The 20,688-nt window shown below is 43.9% G+C and overlaps 1 protein-coding gene across 4 annotated transcripts in view; it reads left to right on the top strand.

The window, feature by feature from the left end:
- The window catches only part of LOC124048917 (colorectal mutant cancer protein), a 127,127-nt gene that overhangs the window by 10,731 nt on the left and 95,708 nt on the right, over positions 1 to 20,688 (top strand). The window contains exon 1 of one of the 4 annotated variants that reach the window (XM_046370095.1): positions 13,898 to 14,544. The exons of the other annotated variants lie outside the window; for them this stretch is intronic. Within the exon in view, the coding sequence (XP_046226051.1) occupies positions 14,497 to 14,544 (48 nt within the window). The 5' untranslated portion in view covers positions 13,898 to 14,496. Of the gene's footprint in view, positions 1 to 13,897; positions 14,545 to 20,688 lie in introns of those variants that run through there. 4 annotated transcript variants of the gene reach the window in all.

The raw sequence follows: 20,688 nt of genomic DNA, 5'->3' as shown, positions 1-20,688 counted from the left end.
TAAACAAACTATAAAATAACACATGGAATCATGTAGTAACCAAAGTGTTCAACAAATCAAAATATATTTTATATTTGAGATTCTTCAAAGTAGCCACCCTTGCCTTGATGACAGCTTTGCACACTCTTGGCATTCTCTCAACCAGCTTCACCTGTAATGCTTTTCCAACATATTTCCAACATATATGTGAATGTAATTAAAAGTCTAATTAGAGTTTGGCTATATTTTCAAGCGCCTCCCTCATGTCAGCATCGTTCTGGAGACATGACGGGCTGTAACAAATACCCACAGGCTATCACCTACACTAGTCTAATTATTTATGTACATGTTTTTTTTTTTTTTTCGTTTTTCAAATAAATTTCATTGGCTATTTTGGTTAATGGCTTTGGTGCCCAAGCAGATGGCCTTGGTGCCCTGGCAGATTGGGCATCTCTTGAAGGCCAACATGAAATTCCAGGCCTGGCACACACCCATTGTTACTATGACAACTACCGTAGCCATGTCAGCAAATTTTTGCAGTGCTGTCTGTACACACATCCGGTTTGGTCACTTGTAACTTGCTATTTGGACAGTCAGTATTCCAAAACGGATTTGAAAAACCAAACTGAGTGAGCATTAAAACCTGCAGTGTGTACAAGGCTTAACAGCTTTGCACACCTGGATTGTGTAACATTTGCCCATTTATAAAAAAAAAAAAAAAAAAATCTAGCTCTGTCAAATTGGTTGTTGTTCATTGCTAGACAACCATTTTCAGGTCTTGACATAGATTCTCAAGTAGATTTAAGTCAAAACTGTAACTCAGCCAGTCAGGAACATTCACTGTCTTCTTGGTAAGCAACTCCAGTGTAGATTTGTCCTTGTGTTTTGGGTTATTGTCCTGCTGAAAGGTGAATTAATCTCCCAGTGTCTGGTGGAAAGCGGACTGAACCAGGTTTTCCTCCAGAATTTTGCCTGCAGCTCCATTCCATTTTTTTCTTTATCTTGAAAAACTCCCCAGTCCTTAACGAATACAAGCATACTCATAAAATGATTCAGCCACCACTATGCTTGAAAATATGGAGAGGGGTACTCAGTATTTTTTTGATTGGATTTGCACAAAACATACAGTAACACTTTGTATTCAGGACAAAACGTTAATTGCTTTGCCACGTTTTTCGCAGTATTACTTTACATTTACATTTTACATTTAAGTCATTTAGCAGACGCTCTTATCCAGAGCGACTTACAAATTGGTGCATTCACCTTATGACATCCAGTGGAACAGTCACTTTACAATAGTGCATCTAAAACTTAAGGGGGGGGTGAGAGGGATTACTTATCCTATCCTAGGTATTCCTTAAAGAGGTGGGGTTTCAGGTGTCTCCGGAAGGTGGTGATTGACTCCGCTGTCCTGGCGTCGTGAGGGAGCTTGTTCCACCATTGGGGGGCCAGGGCAGCGAACAGTTTTGACTGGGCTGAGCGGGAGCTGTACTTCCTCAGTGGTAGGGAGGCGAGCAGGCCAGAGGTGGATGAATGCAGTGCCCTTGTTTGGGTGTAGGGCCTGATCAGAGCCTGGAGGTACTGAGGTGCCGTTCCCCTCACAGCTCCGTAGGCAAGCACCATGGTCTTGTAGCGGATGCGAGCTTCAACTGGAAGCCAGTGGAGAGAACGGAGGAGCGGGGTGACGTGAGAGAACTTGGGAAGGTTGAACACCAGACGGGCTGCGGCGTTCTGGATGAGTTGAAGGGGTTTAATGGCACAGGCAGGGAGCCCAGCCAACAGCGAGATGCAGTAATCCAGACGGGAGATGACAAGTGCCTGGATTAGGACCTGCACCGCTTCCTGTGTGAGGCAGGGTCGTACTCTGCGGATGTTGTAGAGCATGAACCTACAGGAACGGGCCACCGCCTTGATGTTGGTTGAGAACGACAGGGTGTTGTCCAGGATCATGCCAAGGTTCTTGGCGCTCTGGGAGGAGGACACAATGGAGTTGTCAACCGTGATGGCGAGATCATGGAACGGGCAGTCCTTCCCCGGGAGGAAGAGCAGCTCCGTCTTGCCGAGGTTCAGCTTGAGGTGGTGATCCGTCATCCACACTGATATGTCTGCCAGACATGCAGAGATGCGATTCGCCACCTGGTCATCAGAAGGGGGAAAGGAGAAGATTAATTGTGTGTCGTCTGCATAGCAATGATAAGAGAGACCATGTGAGGTTATGACAGAGCCAAGTGACTTGGTGTATAGCGAGAATAGGAGAGGGCCAAGAACAGAGCCCTGGGGGACACCAGTGGTGAGAGCGCGTGGTGAGGAGACAGATTCTCGCCACGCCACCTGGTAGGAGCGACCTGTCAGGTAGGACGCAATCCAAGCGTGGGCCGCGCCGGAGATGCCCAACTCGGAGAGGGTGGAGAGGAGGATCTGATGGTTCACAGTATCGAAGGCAGCCGATAGATCTAGAAGGATGAGAGCAGAGGAGAGAGAGTTAGCTTTAGCAGTGCGGAGCGCCTCCGTGATACAGAGGAGAGCAGTCTCAGTTGAATGACTAGTCTTGAAACCTGACTGATTTGGATCAAGAAGGTCATTCAGAGAGAGATAGCGGGAGAGCTGGCCAAGGACTGCACGTTCAAGAGTTTTGGAGAGAAAAGAAAGAAGGGATACTGGTCTGTAATTGTTGACATCGGAGGGATCGAGTGTAGGTTTTTTCAGAAGGGGTGCAACTCTCGCTCTCTTGAAGACGGAAGGGACGTAGCCAGCGGTCAGGGATGAGTTGATGAGCGAGGTGAGGTAAGGGAGAAGGTCTCCGGAAATGGTCTGGAGAAGAGAGGAGGGGATAGGGTCAAGCGGGCAGGTTGTTGGGCGGCCGGCCGTCACAAGACGCGAGATTTCATCTGGAGAGAGAGGGGAGAAAGAGGTCAGAGCACAGGGTAGGGCAGTGTGAGCAGAACCAGCGGTGTCGTTTGACTTAGCAAACGAGGATCGGATGTCGTCGACCTTCTTTTCAAAATGGTTGACGAAGTCATCTGCAGAGAGGGGGAGGGGGAGGAGGATTCAGGAGGGAGGAGAAGGTGGCAAAGAGCTTCCTAGGGTTAGAGGCAGATGCTTGGAATTTAGCGTGGTAGAAAGTGGCTTTAGCAGCAGAGACAGAGGAGGAAAATGTAGAGAGGAGGGAGTGAAAGGATGCCAGGTCCGCAGGGAGGCGAGTTTTCCTCCATTTCCGCTCGGCTGCCCGGAGCCCTGTTCTGTGAGCTCGCAATGAGTCATCGAGCCACGGAGCGGGAGGGGAGGACCGAGCCGGCCTGGAGGATAGGGGACATAGAGAGTCAAGGGATGCAGAGAGGGAGGAGAGGAGGGTTGAGGAGGCAGAATCAGGAGATAGGTGGGAGAAGGTTTGAGCGGAGGGAAGAGATGATAGGATGGAAGAGGAGAGAGTAGCGGGGGAGAGAGAGCGAAGGTTGGGACGGCGCGATACCATCCGAGTAGGGGCAGTGTGGGAGGTGTTGGATGAGAGCGAGAGGGAAAAGGATACAAGGCAGTGGTCGGAGACTTGGAGGGGAGTTGCAATGAGGTTAGTGGAAGAACAGCATCTAGTAAAGATGAGGTCGAGCGTATTGCCTGCCTTGTGAGTAGGGGGAAGGTGAGAGGGTGAGGTCAAAAGAGGAGAGGAGTGGAAAGAAGGAGGCAGAGAGGAAAGAGTCAAAGGTAGACGTGGGGAGGTTAAAGTCGCCCAGAACTGTGAGAGGTGAGCCGTCCTCAGGAAAGGAGCTTATCAAGGCATCAAGCTCATTGATGAACTCTCCGAGGGAACCTGGAGGGCGATAAATGATAAGGATGTTAAGCTTGAAAGGGCTAGTAACTGTGACAGCATGGAATTCAAAGGAGGCGATAGACAGATGGGTAAGGGGAGAAAGAGAGAATGACCACTTGGGAGAGATGAGGATCCCGGTGCCACCACCCCGCTGACCAGACGCTCTCGGGGTGTGCGAGAACACGTGGGCGGACGAAGAGAGAGCAGTAGGAGTAGCAGTGTTGTCTGTGGTGATCCATGTTTCCGTCAGTGCCAAGAAGTCGAGGGACTGGAGGGAGGCATAGGCTGAGATGAACCCTGCCTTGTTGACCGCAGATTGGCAGTTCCAGAGGCTACCGGAGACCTGGAACTCCACGTGGGTCGTGCGCGCTGGGACCACCAGAGTAGGGTGGCCGCGGCCACGCGGTGTGGAGCGTTTGTATGGTCTGTGCAGAGAGGAGAGAACAGGGATAAACAGACACATAGTTGACAGGCTACAGAAGAGGCTACGCTAATGCAAAGGAGATTGGAATGACAAGTGGACTACACGTCTCGAATGTTCAGAAAGTTAAGCTACGTAGCAAGAACCTTATTGACTAAAATGATTAAAATGATACAGTACTGCTGAAGTAGGCCAGCTGGCAGTGGGTGCGTTGTTGACACTACACTAATCAAGTCGTTCCGTTGAGTGTAATAGTTTCTGCAGTGTTGCTATTCGGGGGCTAGCTGGCTAGCTAGCAGTGTTGTTTACGTTACGTTGCGTTAAAAGAACGACAATAGCTGGCTAGCGAACCTAGAAAAACTTTAGTGCCTTGTTGCACCCAGGATGCATGTTTTGGAATATTATTTATTCTGTACAGGCTCATTTATTTTCATGCTGTCAATTAGCTTAGTATTGTGGAGTAACTATACTGAGCAAAAATATAAACGCTAGATGTAAAGTGTTGGTCCCATGTTTCATGAGCTGAATTAAAAGATCATAGAATGTTCCATATGCACAAAAGCTTATTTATCTAAAATGTTGCGCACTCATTTGTTTACATCCCTGTTAGTGAGCATTTCTCTTTTGCCAAGATAATCCATTTACCTGACAGGTGTGGCATATCAAGAAGCTGATTTAACAGCATGGGAATTACATAGATGCACCTTGCTGGGGACAATAAAAGGCCACTATGCTGGGTGTTGAGGAGTGTTTCTGTTTATAATAAAGTACTTTTATGTGTAAAAACTCATTCTGATAGGCTGTGCCTGGCTCCCCAGTGGGTGGGCCTGGCTCTCAAGTGGGTGGGCCTAAGCCCTCCCAAGCCCACCCATGGCTGCGCCTCTTTCCAGTCATGTGAAATACATACACTAGGGCCTAATGCATTTATTTCAGTAGACTGATTTCCTTATATGAACTGTAACTCAGTAAAAGCGTTGACATTATTACATGTTGCATTTACATTTTTGCTCAGTATACAATGTTGTTGATCCATCCTCAGTTTTTTCTATCACATCCATTAAACTCAAACTGTTTTACAGTCCTCATTGGTCTCATGGTGAAATCCCTGAGCGGTTTCTTTCCTCTCTGGCAGCTGAGTTAGGAAGGATGCCTGTATCTTTGTAGGGACTGGGTGTGTTGATACACCATCCAAAGTGCAACTAATAATTTCACCATGCTCAAAAGGATGTTCAATGTCTGTTCAATGTCTTTTAAATTTATACCCATCTACCAATAGGTACCCTTTTCTAGGCATTGGAAAACCTTCCTGGTCTTTGCGTTTGAAGTTCACTGCTTGACTGAGGGACCTTACATGTAATTCTATGTGTGGGGTACAGAGATGAGGTAGTCATTGGAAAACCTTCCTGGTCTTTGCGTTTGAAGTTCACTGCTTGGCTAAGGGACCTTACATATAATTCTATGTGTGGGGTACAGAGATGAGGTAATTAAAAAAATAATGGTAAACACTATTATTGCACACAGAGTGAGTCCATGCAACTCTATTTGACTTCTTAAGCAAATGTTTACTCTTGAAATGAATTAGGCTTGCCATAACAAGGGGGTTGAATACTTATTGACTCATGACATTTCAGCTTTTCATTTTTTAAATTAATTTGTAAACATTTCTGAAAACATAGTTACACTTTGACATTATGGGTTATTGTGTGTAGGCTAGTGACCAAACTAATTATTGACTCCATTTAAAATTCAGGCTCTAGCACAAGAAAATGTGGAAAAAGTCAAGGGGTGTCAATACTTTCTGAAGGCATTGTACATGTTCTCTGTGACGGCAGGCATGATTCATACCTACATGCTCACATTGGGGTGTGTGTGTGTGTGTGTGTGTGTGTGTGTGTGTGTGTGTGTGTGTGTGTGTGTGTGTGTGTGTGTGTGTGTGTGTGTGTGTGTGTGTGTGTGTGTGTGTGTGTGTGTGTGTGTGTGTGTGTGTGTGTGTGTGTGTGTGGTTAAGTGTGATCTCATCAGCACTGCTGGATTACCCTCTGATCACACCCATGATTCATGCTTGACACACAGTTTATTGCCATCTCATTATCGGGCTCATTATCCTAAGAGCTCTCATCCGATGACCCACTGCATTCAGCCACGTTTACCTTAGTCGATGGTAGTTTTCTGAATGCTCAAGTAGTTCACTTTATCTTTATGCAACCAGAGATTGGCCTCGGAAATCAAGATTCCTTGAGTCAAATGGTTGATGACTTGACACTTGATTATTGACCTTGGAAAGTGAGATAAATGTTTTATCTATTTAACGGTTGTTACCAGAGTTGGTTTGGGGTTTCAATCTCATAGTGTGGTCAACGCATTAACACATGATTCAATATTAACTCTACAAACACTGAAATAGGTTTGGAAAGTGATGTTTGCTTTGTAATCCTGTGCTGTAATTATGCTCTACTACTTTACAACATGATGTATGGTAAGGCTAATGCCACAAGTTGCAACCATACGGACTGATCTAGGCTATCCATAGTCAGAGATGTCTCTTTACACTAGTTTTTTGTAGAGACTTTTGTATGATCTTGATTCCATGCCACATACAGTAGCCTATATCGACCTATATAGCAGTTTCTCTTTCAGCATGTGTAATATATCCACTGATGTGGATGGTGAGGTTTTGTCCGTAGCAGAAGTGCAGAGCTGGCTGTATCTTTCTCACTGCTGTTCTCCATCTGGTGTCTCAGTATGAAATCCCCCTATGATATGACACCAGGTTCTCAGCCAAGCCCCAAAATAGAGCAAATGAATCCTAATAGATAGCCTATTTTCAAGACAGCAAAAAGCTAAATCAATATCTGTTAATTAGCCCTTTACACTCGTACCTGTATACGGGTTGACAATGGCAGATGTGGGCACTGATAAACACAATGGTTGTACAGTAACATGCTATACATGACATCAGTGCTCAGGCTCTGCGCGTCACAGGTTTTGACATTCTTCTCACAGGAGAGGCATTCTGAACTTGAGCACCGTGCACGACAAGAATTTGCCTCCATCTCTCCTGCTAATTGGGCATCTTTTGCAAACATTTTGTCGTCTGAGTGAGGGAAATGCTGTAAATTAAGAGGACTCTTGTGTATTTAGAAAAATGAGACGTTGAGGATTATAATAAATACTGCTTTGATGTCATACAAGCAAACCAAACACCTGTGAGTCCAAATGTGGACTTGACATTTCCACATCATAAAATACTGTAATATACAGTGTCAACGTGTATGACCACTATGTTTGATGTACAGTTACAAGATTAAATCATACCCTGGGTTGTTCTGAACACAATGAGCCTGTGTTTGTCTATTGTGAAGAACATTTGCCATGGCAGACGTTCTTGTATGCACTCATAACTCCTTTCTATGTGCACCAAAATTAGGATCTGACCCAGATTGCGATTTATAATGGACTGTTTTTGGATTGTGAACAAAACAACTACAAGAGTTGACGACTTCTTTGAGTCATAAAAGTGCATTGAAATGACTTGGGAACAGTGCACACTTTGGAGAGGTGTATGTGGCCAATTGGAGACACCAGTTAGTCCTCTCACTCAAACTTGTATCATTTTTTTGTTGTCTTATGTTGTACCTATCCCATTTTCTCCAGCAATACTCTTATCATGTTACTAATTGTATCCAGAGTATGTTCAGATTTCGTTATAAACAAATGCTGCGAAAGTACTGTGAATATAAAATGAACATCACATCAACTGTTTATTTTTAAAATTCAGTCTTGTGTCAGGTGAAATGTTGTGTCCTCACCTTTGGTCGAATAATTTCCCCATAATCTCCAAAATGTTCCCTTTCAATTGCTACCATGGTTATGCATATGCTTTTCATATTTATTCTGTAAGAAACATTTCAATTTAGCCCAGTTGATATAGGCCAATTCCCATGACTGTAAAAAGGTTAACAGATTCATGCAGTATCTGATGGATTTAGGGAGGAGGAAATGTTATTTTGACAAAATGAGCCAGCACATGTCGCTCTCTTCGATATTGCAGTAGCTTATGAGGGAACAGTGTTTCACCAGAGGAAGAGAAGTGAGTGATGTTTGGAGGAAGAGGATGAGAGAAGAGAGGAAAGGAGGAAGCAGTCCTGCTGAGAGGATGTAGACGCAGCCGAGCCGTCGCACCACATGTTCATGGAAGAGGGGAAGGAAGACGCAGAGAGGAATGGGAGGAAGAGTGGTAGGTAGAGAAGGAAGAGGTGGACGATGTACACGCAGTCACCAAGGGAGTGATCCAGAAAGGAATGTGCATCCAGACAGAGCCTTCTGCTTCTTCTTCTGCCTCTGCAGGTATACACAACACTTACACATAGCAGGCTATCCCTTTACCACATCAGCCTTGGTTCATGACCTGTGTCTTGTATGTTGTGAGCTAGTTTGGCTCCTGGTCTTACAAAGTCTGCTCCCCCATTAATTACCGTGCTCCCAAAGAGCCTAACCGAAAGAGCATAGCCTAGGTTTCTACATAGCTTAACCAGTATGAATCTGGACACACACAAGCTGCTAAATGGCACCAATATACACTGAACAAAAATATAAACGCAACATGCAACAATTTCAGCGCTTTTACTGAGTTACAGTTCATATAAATAAATCAGTCAATTTAAGTAAATTCATTAGGCTCTAATCTATAGATTTCACATGACTGGGATTACAGATATGCATCTATTGGTCACAAGTACAGAAAACTAGTCAGTGTCTGGTGTGACCACCATTTGCCTCATGCAGCACAACACATCTCCTTCGCATAAAGTTGATCAGGCTGTTGATTGTGGAATGTTGTCTCACTCCTCTTCAATGGCTCTGCGAAGTTGCTGGATATTGGTGGGAACTGGAACACACTGTTGTACACGTCGATCCAGAGCATCCCAAACATGTTCAATGGGTGACATGTCAGGAGATTATTCAGACCGTGGAAGAACTGGGACATTTTCAGCTTCCAGGAATTGTGTACAGGTCCTTGCGACATGGCGCCATGCATTATCATGCTGAAACACGAGGGTATTGCTGCGAATGAATGGCACAACAATGGGCTTTAGGGCTGGGCGGTAAACTGTATTTATGATATACCGGTATTGATGCACGGACAATTTTGGGTTTGTACTTTACTTTCTATAGCGGTATTTGAATGTTTGATTTGTTAAATGTGATAGCCGTGTGTGACGTCCATTTGTATAGTTTATTTAGCTAGTTGAGTCCTCTCTCTCCATGCCGCATCCCATAGATTTAGCCCCGCCCAATTTGTGTCTAACTGCTGGTCAAAATTGCACAATTAATCGTTGTGACCAGTTGAGGATGTCATAACCAGTTGTGACAGGTGTTATGTCAGTCTTATAACAGTATTATGCCTATTTCCTGCATTGGTGGGAGTTGTTTTTCTATAGATCAGACAATGTGATTAAAGGCCTTTCACTCAGCAGGTAGAGAAAGAATGACACCACCAGGCTGGCCGTGAGCCAGTCCTCCCTCTTTGGGGGCTAGCTGCCACTGTTTGGATTAGCGTCTGTAACTATGGCTAGCGCTAAACCCATAGCCCCCCTGTGTGCTAGCTAGGCTAAATCTATCGCTATCTGCCCTCAACCCATAGCCCCCCTGTGTGCTTGGCTAGCTGCTATATATGCCCTCAATACATAGCCCGTCTGTGTGCTAGCTAGGATAGCTCTATCGCTATCTGCCCCGCAGCAGATTTGATTTCACACACAGTCAAGTTGGGTTTCACTGTGGCACTGACACTGTCCCTTTCCCTGTGCCACTCCTCTTTTCTCTCCCCCTTGGGAAAGTGCCCAGAAAAGCATAATCGAGTCTCCTGATACATCCTCCCAGCCAGCACCACTGCAATGCACAGTCACTGTGTCCTCCAAGCTCTGTGTTGGTCGCTAACAAGGTGTTAGCCGTAATGTGTTAGCCTAGCATGTCTTTTTATATAGCTCTTTTGGACTAACATGTTGATGTTGGAGGGCTGTTGAGAGGACTGTACGTTGGTGATGAGGTAAGCAAGGCTGGGCAGGATGAAAGAGATGGGTGGTATTTCTATGGGGAAAGTCGCTTTAGGCCGTGCCGGCCCTATAGCCTAGAGCTGATTTGCCAGGTTGGAGTGGACGTAGCTCGAGACCAGAGACCACTGCAAAGGGTAACTGTTGGGACTTGGATATCTATGTAGGTGAGATTGTTGGACGTTTTAGACTGCTGTGTGGATTTAATGGAAAACATGCTGTCGATCTTCAGGGATGCCTCTCATTTTAGTCTGTTTGGAGAATCACTTTCTATTGAGGACTATGTTATTTTATATTCATGTGTATTTCAGTCTATAGCAGTATGATATGTTTACATATATGCCGTGCTGTATTACTTTACATTGATCTGGGAGATTTTATTTCCCTGTTGTGTAGTGATGGTTATTTAAGCTTTCTTCCACTACTAGTAACAGCCAAATAATTTTTATCTTGCTATCTAATTACTTTTCTATCTAGAAAACCTAGAAAACCTCTTAGAAAAAAGAAAACTCTTGAGTAAAGAAGGGGTCTATTCTCCATATCATTGTTCTCGTTTAATTTTCACTGGTCAGGGAGAGAGGGAGACCAACTAGACTTCCTGCTCCATTCCATTTCTTTGAGTCACTCAATTAGAAAGTGAACAAGCTCCCAATGTACCGTAAGTCCAGCTTCATAAATGATGCATGCAGTGTTTTTGCAAGGCCAGAGCAGTACTGTCTAAACGTAGCCCAGCAGCACCTCTGATATACTACTCCGAGTGCAGAGTCAGAAAAGGTTCAACTTTTTGTCTCCTGTTACGGCTCTCATCTTCTCAACTGTCTCCTGCTGTTAGAAGTCTTTTAAATTGATTGTAATATTGTTCTCTTAGAATATCAACTGGGAATGGTAGTTGAACTTGTTTCAGCACAGTTCTTTTAATATATTTCTTTTTTTACCCCCTAGTGAAATGAGAGAAGACATTAGGGTGGGAATTAATTACATTTACAATGAAATATTAATTTTGGATGAAGCTAGGGGGAGCCTTGGGCTATAGGGTGGTAGGTTGAAGTATTACGACTCGCTTGCCTTAAAGCCTTACTACTGAATGTGAATTCCGTGGTCAGGGCATTGTTAGTTTACATGTTCCAATTTGCATGGCAAGTAAGGCAGACTTCTAATTAGGGGCAACTGCTAGCAGGTGCCTGACTGTGTGCGTTTCCCCTCTTTATTCTGCTCTTTGTGTGTTTGCATTCTGATGAGCAGTGTCCAGCTTGGGGAGCAGCATGATTTGTAGCTGAGCTTAAAGGTCAGGATCACCCAAACGCTGAAACACCCCTTCTAAATGAAACGTCCTCTCACTGTCAATTGTGCTTATTTTCAAAAAACTTAACACGTGTAAATATTTGTATGAACATAACAAGATTCAACAACTGAGACATAAACTGAACAAGTTCTACAGAAATGTGACTAACAGAAATGGAATAATGTGTACCTGAAGAAAGGGGGGGGTCAAAATCAAAGTAACAGTCAGTATCTGGTGTGGCCACCAGCTGCATTAAGTACTGCAGTGCATCTCCTCCTTATGGACTGCACCAGATTTGCCAGTTCTTTCTGTGAGATGTTACCCCACTCTTTCTCCAAGGCACCTGCAAGTTCCCAGACAATTCTTGGGGGGAATGGCCCTAGCCCTCCCCCTCCGATCCAACAGGTCCCAGACGTGCTCAATGGGATTGACATCCGGGGTCTTCGCTGGCCATGTTAGAATCAAATCAAATCAAATCAAATTTATTTATATAGCCCTTCGTACATCAGCTGATATCTCAAAGTGCTGTACAGAAACCCAGCCTAAAACCCCAAACAGCAAACAATGCAGGTGTAAAAGGTGTAGAACACTGACATTCCTGTCAAGCACAGAATGAGCAGTATGGTTGGTGGCATTGTCATGCTGGAGGTTCATGTCAGGATGAGCCCGCGGGAAGGGTACCACATGAGGGAGGAGGATTTCTTCCCTGTAATGCACAGCGTTGAGATTCCCTGCAATGACAACAAGCTCAGTCCGATGATGTGACATACCGCCCCAGACCATGACGGATCCTCCACCTCCAAATCAATCCCTGCCGCGAGTACAGGCCTCGGTGTAACACTCATTCCTTTGACGATAACGCGAATCCGACCATCACCCCTGGTGAGACAAAACCTCGTCAGTGAAGAGCACGTTTTGCCAGTCCTGTCTGGGTCAGCGACGGTGGGTTTGTGCCCATAGGCGACGTTGTTGCCGGTGATGTCTGGTGAGGACCTGCCTTCCAGCCTCTCTCAGCCTGTTGTGGACAGTCTGAGCACTAATGGAGGGATTGTGCGTTCCTGGTGTAACTCGGGCAGTTGTTTTTGCCGTCCTGTACCTGTCTCGCACGTGTGATGTTCGGATGTACTGATCCTGTGCAGGTGTTACACGTGGTCTGCCACTGTAAGGATGATCAGCTGTCCGTCCTGTCTCCCTGTAGCACTGTCTTGGGTGTCTCACAGTACGGACATTGCAATTTATTGCCCTGGCCACATCTGCAATCCTCATGCCGCCTTGCAGCATGCCTAAGGCACATTTGTGCCATTGAGCAGGGATCCTGATCTTTCTTTTGTTGTTTTTCAGAGTCAGTAGAAAGGCCTCTTTTAGTGACCTAAGTTTGAATAACTGACCTTAATCACCGTCTGTAAGCTGTTAGTGTCTTAACGACCGTTCCACAGGTGCATGTTCATGAATTGTTTATGGTTCATTGATCAAGCATGGGAAACAGTGTTTAAACCCTTTACAAGTTATTTGTTATTATCTTTGAAAGACAGGGTCCTGAAAAAGGGATGTTTCTTTTTTTGCTGAGTTTGTGTGTGTGTGTCTGTGTGTGTCTGTGTGTGTGTGTGTGTGTGTGAGCATGTCTGAAATAGCTGCTTGTGTTGTTGTGTCCATCCACATCTTTGTGTGTGTGTATATGCTACTTTGCTATGTGGTCTCCTTGACACCTTGGTCGTTCTCCTAATGTGGCTTCCGGTCACATCTCAACATGTCATATCAAAAATCAAACCAATATCAATAGGGGGAGCGGTTTATTCTATGTTCCATTCAAAGTGCCGAGCAAGAGGTGGTCGTACTACCCATTTTTTTTCAAATCCTTATGTGACTGCCTTTCCCATTACCAACATAATCTAACCTATCTGAATTAGCTTGGCTTATCGGCTAACAAATATTGCGTTGATCCATGTAGTCAAACGTTCATTACTGGTTGCTCTAAACACCAGTCATCAATATATTAATGAAGTGCTCCAATCTGTTCATATTTAATGAGGCCTGAATGGGCTGCTAATGAACTGGTCTATTAGTGTACCCTACACACTATAATTAAGTCTACGAGAGGAGCCACAATACCAGAAGTGCACTTTAATTGCTTTAACATCCTCCAAGAGTGGAGATGAGGGAAAGTTCTGGAATGCTGCCATTTCTAGAGCTCGGAGGGAGGGAGAGAGGGAGAGAGCATGCACTCTGTTGAACATACCATTAGTGCCGCGGCACTCTTTGGTGTGAGTGCTTGTCTGAGTTTCAGAGAGAGAGAGAGGTCTGGGAGTGGCACAGACCGACTGAAGGAATGAGAGGGGGGTGCTGCTAAAACTTGAATCCATATCGAAGAGAGGAGGTGGAGAGAACAAGGGAAGAGGGGGATAAGGAGGAACAACTGCTCGTGGACTGGAATCCGACAGACAGTAGAGCAGCAGAGACGATAACACACTGGGGAACGCTGCCCGCTACACACACACACACAGACGCACTGAGCCTGGCCCCGGGTGGCGGCAGCGCGTGGAGATGACGGGGGAGCGGCAGGGAAAAGGCGAGCCAGCCAAGAGAGACTCCATCAGTTTTCCTTGGTTACACTCGGGAACGGTTCTCCTGAGGGGCAGCAGGAGCGCTAATGACTTAACTGATAACGGATCATGGAACATGTGCCGGTGTGTGTGACTGTGCACTTCTGAACGTGAGCGGGTTTGTGTATGTGTATTTACCTCCACCTTTTGGTTTTTGCGTGTATGCGTGCGTGTGTGTTCATTCTGATCACAGTGTGGGATTTTTCTGAATGAAGGTGGTTTGCCACAGCAGCCAGCGGCACTGGAGACTACATGCAACTGAAGACAAGGGACTAAGGGACTGCGTTTTTCTTTCATCGCATTTCTGTCGGGAGAGAGAGCTCTGGAATCTTAATATCTTTTGAGAGTTTGGGGAAGTCATGAACTCTTCCGGAACAGTCGGAAAATTGGGGATCGAAGGGGGCGAGGTAAGACTGCACATTTCTGTACAAGTGGCCACATCAAAACTGTCTACTGGCCACATCAAAACTGTTTAATGTCTTGCTTGGAGGCTTGCCTCTTAGGTCTTTCAGGTCCACTATGTAAAAGGTAGTTGTTAATTTGAAAAGGGTTGGATCTGAGTTTTCTCTTACTTTCTCTTAAAGGTTTGGTTTGGAAGTGGTTACTAGTGTCGTTAGGGTTTCTGTGAAATTCTATTGTCACCCATTTCTAGGTTATTTCAAGGTTTGGCCAAGAAGTAGGACTCCTTTCTTATAACCCAGAAATGACAGCCAACTCGCTTGGAAGGTTTCAGTCAGAGCTGTCTGTCTTTCGTCCCTCTGTAAACACTTGTGCCCCTCCAGCTCATGGCTCAGATTCATCTGGGCTAGTCCTCTACCCCTTTCTCTCTCCCCGCAGTCCCCCCTGCTTGCAGCATATTAAATCCAGGTGGGAGAGAGTTAGGTTCAGGCGAAATACCTCTCAAAAGGGAGGAGGAGAAGGGGTAGGAAAATGTAGGCGAAGTGCCTCGGGTATGTTATGCTCCCACAGTGAAAATAGAAGACCAGATAGCTTCCAAATCAGCACTCGCTCCCTCTTTTTCTCTGTCTCTGTCCTTCTGACTCCTTCTGACTCCTGTCCTTCTGACAAGCTGTTTGTTTTCCAAGGGCTTTCGAGAGGGATAGTAAGCAAGCTCTGACTGTTAGTGTAAGGTCTTCGACAGAAGTGTTTCTTTCAGTTTCAATGTCTTCATGGCCCCTTTCCCTTCTACCCTCACATCGTCCACAGATGAGAACGGTTAAATCTCCCAGAAAGTCACAATGGCCATCTGTTTCTGAAGACACAGGAAGTGAGGCTCTGTGTAGAGGTGCATTTATGAGTGCCTCAAGTGGCCCAGGGCCCCTAAGTCTCCATGTCTCTACATGCAGGGCCGGCCCTAGCCTTTTGGGGGCCCTAAAGCAAGGTTTGATTGGAAGGCACCCCTACCTCATACAAACTTGTATGCCATCTGTAAATACAAATTAAATTGTTAAATTACGAGTAGAAGTTGTCCGATTAATCAGAATGGCCGATTAATTAGGGCCGATTTCAAGTTTTCATAACAATCGGTAAACGGCATTTTTGGACACCGATTGTGGCCGATTACATTGCACTCCACGGGGAGCCTGAGTGGCAGGCTGACTTCCTGTTATGCGAGTGCAGCAAGAAGCCAAACTTATCTTATAAAAAACAATCAATCTTAACATAATCACTAGTTAACTACACGTGGTTGATATTACTAGTTTATCTAGCTTGTCCTGCGTTGCATATAATCGATGCGGTGCCTATTAATTTCTCATCGAATCACAGCCTACTTCGCCAAACGGGTGATGATTTAACAAGCTCATTTGTCGTTGCACCAATGTGTACCTAACCATAAACATCAATGCCTTTTCTTAAAATCAATACACAAGTATATATTTTTAAACCTGCGTATTTAGTTAATATTGCCTGCTAACATACATTTATTTTAAGTAGGGAAATTGTGTCACTTCTCTTGCGTTCTTTGCAAGTCGTCAGGGTATATGCAGCAGTTTGGGCCGCCTGGCTTGTTGCGAACTGTGTGAAGACTATTTCTTCCTAACAAAGACCGTAATTAATTTGCTAGAATTGTACATGATTATGACATAACATTGAAGGTTGTGCAATGTAACATAAATATTTAGACATAGGGATGCCACCGTTAGATAAAATATGGAACGGTTCTGTATTTCACGGAAAGGATAAACGTTTTGTTTTGAAAATATAGTTTCCGGATTTGACCATATAATGACCTAAGGCTCATTTTTCTGTGTGTTATTATGTTATAATTAAGTCTATGATTTGATAGAGCAGTCTGACTGAGCGGTGGTAGGCAGCAACAGGCTCGTAAGCATTCATTCAAACAGCCCTTTTGTGTGTTTGCCAGCAGCTCTTCGCTGTGCTTCAAGCATTGAGCTGTTTATGACTTCAAGCCTACCAACTCCCGAGATTAGGCTGGTGTAACCGATGGCTAGCTAGTTAGCGAGGTGCGCGCTAATCGCGTTTCAATCGGTGACGTCACTCGCTCTGAGACCTTGAAGTAGTTGTTCCCCTTGCTCTGCAAGGGCTGCGGCTTTTGTGGAGCGATGGGTAACGATGCTTTGAAGGTGGCTGTTGTCGATGTGTTCCTGGTTCGAGCCCAGGTGGGGCGAGGAGAGGGACAGAAGCTATATTGTTACACTGGCAATACCAAAGTGCCTATAAGAACATCCAATGGTCAAAGGTATATGAAATACAAATGGTATAGAGAGAAATAATCCTATAATTCTTATAATAACTACAACCTAAAACATCTTACCTGGGAATATTGAAGACTCAAGTTTAAAGGAACCACCAGCTTTCATATCATGTTCTGAGCAAGGAACTTAAACGTTAGCTTTTTCACATTGCACATATTTCACTTTTACTTTCTTCTACAACACTTTGTTTTTGCATTATTTTAACCAAATTGAACATGTTTCATTATTTATTTGAGGCTAAATTGATTTTATTGAAGTATTATATTAAGTTTTTAAAAAGTGTTCATTCAGTATTGTTGTAATTCAGTTGTGCACCAGGGGCCTCCCACTCATCTTTTTATTCTGGTTAGAGACAGTTTGCGCTGTTCTGTGAAGGGAGTAGTACACAGCGTTGTACGAGATCTTCAGTTTCTTGGCAATTTCTTGCACTGAATAGCCTTCATTTCTCAGAACAAGAATAGACTGACGAGTTTCAGAAGAAAGGTCTTTGTTTCTGGCTGATGCTCCAGATACTCAACTAGTCTAAAGAAGGCCAGTTTTATTGCTTATGATCAATTAGTCTTGTGAAATGAAACTTGGATTAACCAACACAACGTGCCATTGGAACACAGCAGTGATGGTTGCTGATAATGGGCCTCTGTAGATATTCCATTAAAAATCAGCCGTTTCCAGCTACAATAGTCATTTACAACATTAACAGTGTCTACACTGTATTTCTGATCAATTTGATGTTATTTTAATGGATGAAAAATGTGCTTTTCTTTCAAAAACAAGGACATTTCTAAGCGACCCCAAACTTTTGAACGGTAGTGTAAGTATTCACACCCCTGAGTCAATACATGTTAGGATCGCCTTTGGCAGCGATTACAGTCTTTCTGGGCAAGTCTCTAAGAGCTTTTCACACCTGGATTTTGACAACATTTGCAAAAATTCTTCAAGCTCTGTCAAGTTGGTTGTTGGTTAATGGTAGACTGCCATGTTCAAGTCTTACCATATATTTTCAAGACAATTTAAGTCAGAACTGTAACTAGGCCACTCAGGAACATTCAATGTCGTCTTGGTAAGCAACTCCAGCGTATATTTGTTCTTGTGGATTAGGTTGTTGTTTTATGATATCCTGCTGAAAGATGAATTTGTCACCAAGTATCTGTTGGAAAGCAGACTGAACCAGGTTCTTCTCTAGGATTTTTCCTGTGCTTATTGTTTCTGTTTTTTTTTTATCCTAAAAAACTCCATAGTCCTTTCCGATGACATGCATACCCATAACGTTGATGTAGCCATCACCATACTTCAAAATATGAAGAGCGGTATTCAGTGATGTTATGTTTGGTTTGCCCCAAACATAAACTTTATGTCCTGAATACAAAGCGTTATCACTTTGCCACATTTTCAGCTTTACTTTAGTGCTTAATTGCAAACAGGATGTGTTAGAATATTTTTATTCTGTACAGGCTTCCGTCTGTTTACTCTGTCATTTAGGTTAGTATTGTGGAGTAACTACAATGTTGATCCATCCTCAGTTTTCTCCTATCACAGCCATGAACTCTAACTGTTTTAAAGTCACCATTGTCCTCATGATGAAATCCCTGTGTGGTTTCCTTCCTCTTCGGCAGCTGAGTTAGGAAGGATGCCTGTATCTTTGTAATGACTGGGTGGATTGATACACCATTCAAAGTGTAATGAATAACTTCACCATGCTCAAAGGGATTTTTAATGTCTGCTTTTTTTTTTACCCATCTACCAATAGGTGCCCTTCTTTGCGAGGCATTTGCATGCCTCCCTGGTCTTTGTGTTTTGATTCTGTGTTTGAAATTCACTGCTTGACTGAGGGACCTTACAGATAATAGTATATGTGGGGTACAGAGATGAGGTAGTCATTAAAGTTCAAATTCATGGTAAACACTATTGCACACAGAGTGAGTCCATGCAACTTATTATATGACTTTATTAAGCACATTGTTAAGCACATTTTTACCCCTGAACTTTATTTTGTCTTGCCATAACAAAGGGGTTGAATAATGACTCAAGTTTACATTTTTAATTAATTGTGTAGGGCAGTGACACAAAATCTAAATGTAATCCTTTTTAAATTCAGGCTGTAACACAACAAAATGGTGAAAAAGGTAATACTGTAAAAAATAGCACGCAAACATGTAGCTTAAATTCAAAGCCTTATGTTTGGGTTAAACACAACACATCACTGTGTAATTGCCTTATTTTCAAGCATGGTGGGGGATGCATCATGGTGTGGTTATGCTTGACATTGGCAAAGACTGGGGAGCTTTTCAGGATTTCAAATAAATAGGATGCAGCTAAGCACAAGCAAAATCCTAGAGGTAAACGTGCTTCAGTCTGCTTTACACCAGACACTGGGAGAGGAATTCACGGTTCACCAGGAAAATAACCTACAAAAACAAAGCCAAATCTACACTGGAGTTGCTTACCAAGACAACATTGAATGTTCCTGAGTGGCCAAGTTACAGTTTTTACTTAAATCTGCTTGAAAATCTATTGCTGTCTAGCCACGACCCCTAACACCTTGACAGAGTTTGAGGAATTTTGAAAAGAATAATGGGTAAATTATTTCATAATAAAGGTGTGCAAACCTATCATGTGACTTACCCATGAAGACTCGCAGCTGTAATTGCTGCCAAGTGTTTCTAACATATATTGACTTATCTAATCAAGGCATACTAGTGTGTTATTTTTCATGAGTCTTTCAAATATTTCACTTTGACAATAGTATTTGGTGTAGATGGTTGACAACAAATGACAAATCCATTTGAATCCCACTCTGTAACACAATAAAATGAGAATAAATCCAAAGGAGGTGTAGACTTTCTATAGGCACTGTAGGTATGTTTCAATCCTATGGATACTTTGTCATGCCTTGCCTGCAGCCAATTTCAATGGCGAGATGGGGTGAGCGGGGGAGAGAGAGTGAGTAGACAGAGTTCAGTTTTCGTAACCAACAATGTGTGTTCGAGCTCTTTATAGGGACAGAGCAGGGGCTAGAGAGAACATTATGCATGAACGTGTTGACACTTTTACTTCTTCCCCTGACTTACCCTGCAGCTCTGGTAAAGCAATGTTCAGTTACTTACCCTGCAGCTCTGGTAAAGCAATGTTCAGTTACTAACCCTGCAGTTCTGGTAAAGCAATGTTCAGTTACTAACCCTGCAGCTCTGGTAAAGCAATGTTCAGTTACCTACCCTGTAGCTCTGGTAAAGCAATGTTCAGATACTAACCCTGCAGCTCTGGTAAAGCAATGTTCAGTTACTAACCCTGCAGCTCTGGTAAAGCAATGTTCAGTTACTAACCCTGTAGCTCTGGTAAAGCAATGCTCAGTTACTAACCCTGCAGCTCTGGTAAAGCAATGTTCAGTTACTAACCCTGCAGCTCTGGTAAAGCAATGCTCAGTTACTAACCCTGTAGCTCTGGTAAAGCAATGTTCAGTTACTAACCCTGCAGCTTTGGTTAAGCAATGTTCAGGGCCTTAGGCGATTCCCCAGAACCACCAGCCAATTCAAACACAACGCTGGCTTTTTCCAAACTAGGATCTTCAGAAAATCACATTCCTGCATGCACGAGCGCATACTCTGAACCTAAACAGGGAAAGCACACGCTTCCTTATCAGATGAACTGTACTTAGACCATCAAAGACAGCCCGTCTCCCATGTCGTTTTATTTTTTCACTACCCTCACATCAACTAGAAAAACATATATTGTCTGGGCAGATGTTTTAGAAGCCCTTTACCTTCAATTTATAGTGAGGGAAGCAGGCTGGATCTATCAGTGACTTAACAGCCGTAGTATTGTAAATGTAGCATTCAG

Source organism: Oncorhynchus gorbuscha, linkage group LG11 (assembly GCF_021184085.1).
Source record: "Oncorhynchus gorbuscha isolate QuinsamMale2020 ecotype Even-year linkage group LG11, OgorEven_v1.0, whole genome shotgun sequence".
Taxonomy (NCBI): Eukaryota; Metazoa; Chordata; class Actinopteri; order Salmoniformes; family Salmonidae; genus Oncorhynchus; species Oncorhynchus gorbuscha.
Note: the sequence above shows the minus strand (reverse complement) of the source record. Positions and strands in the feature narration are given on the sequence as shown.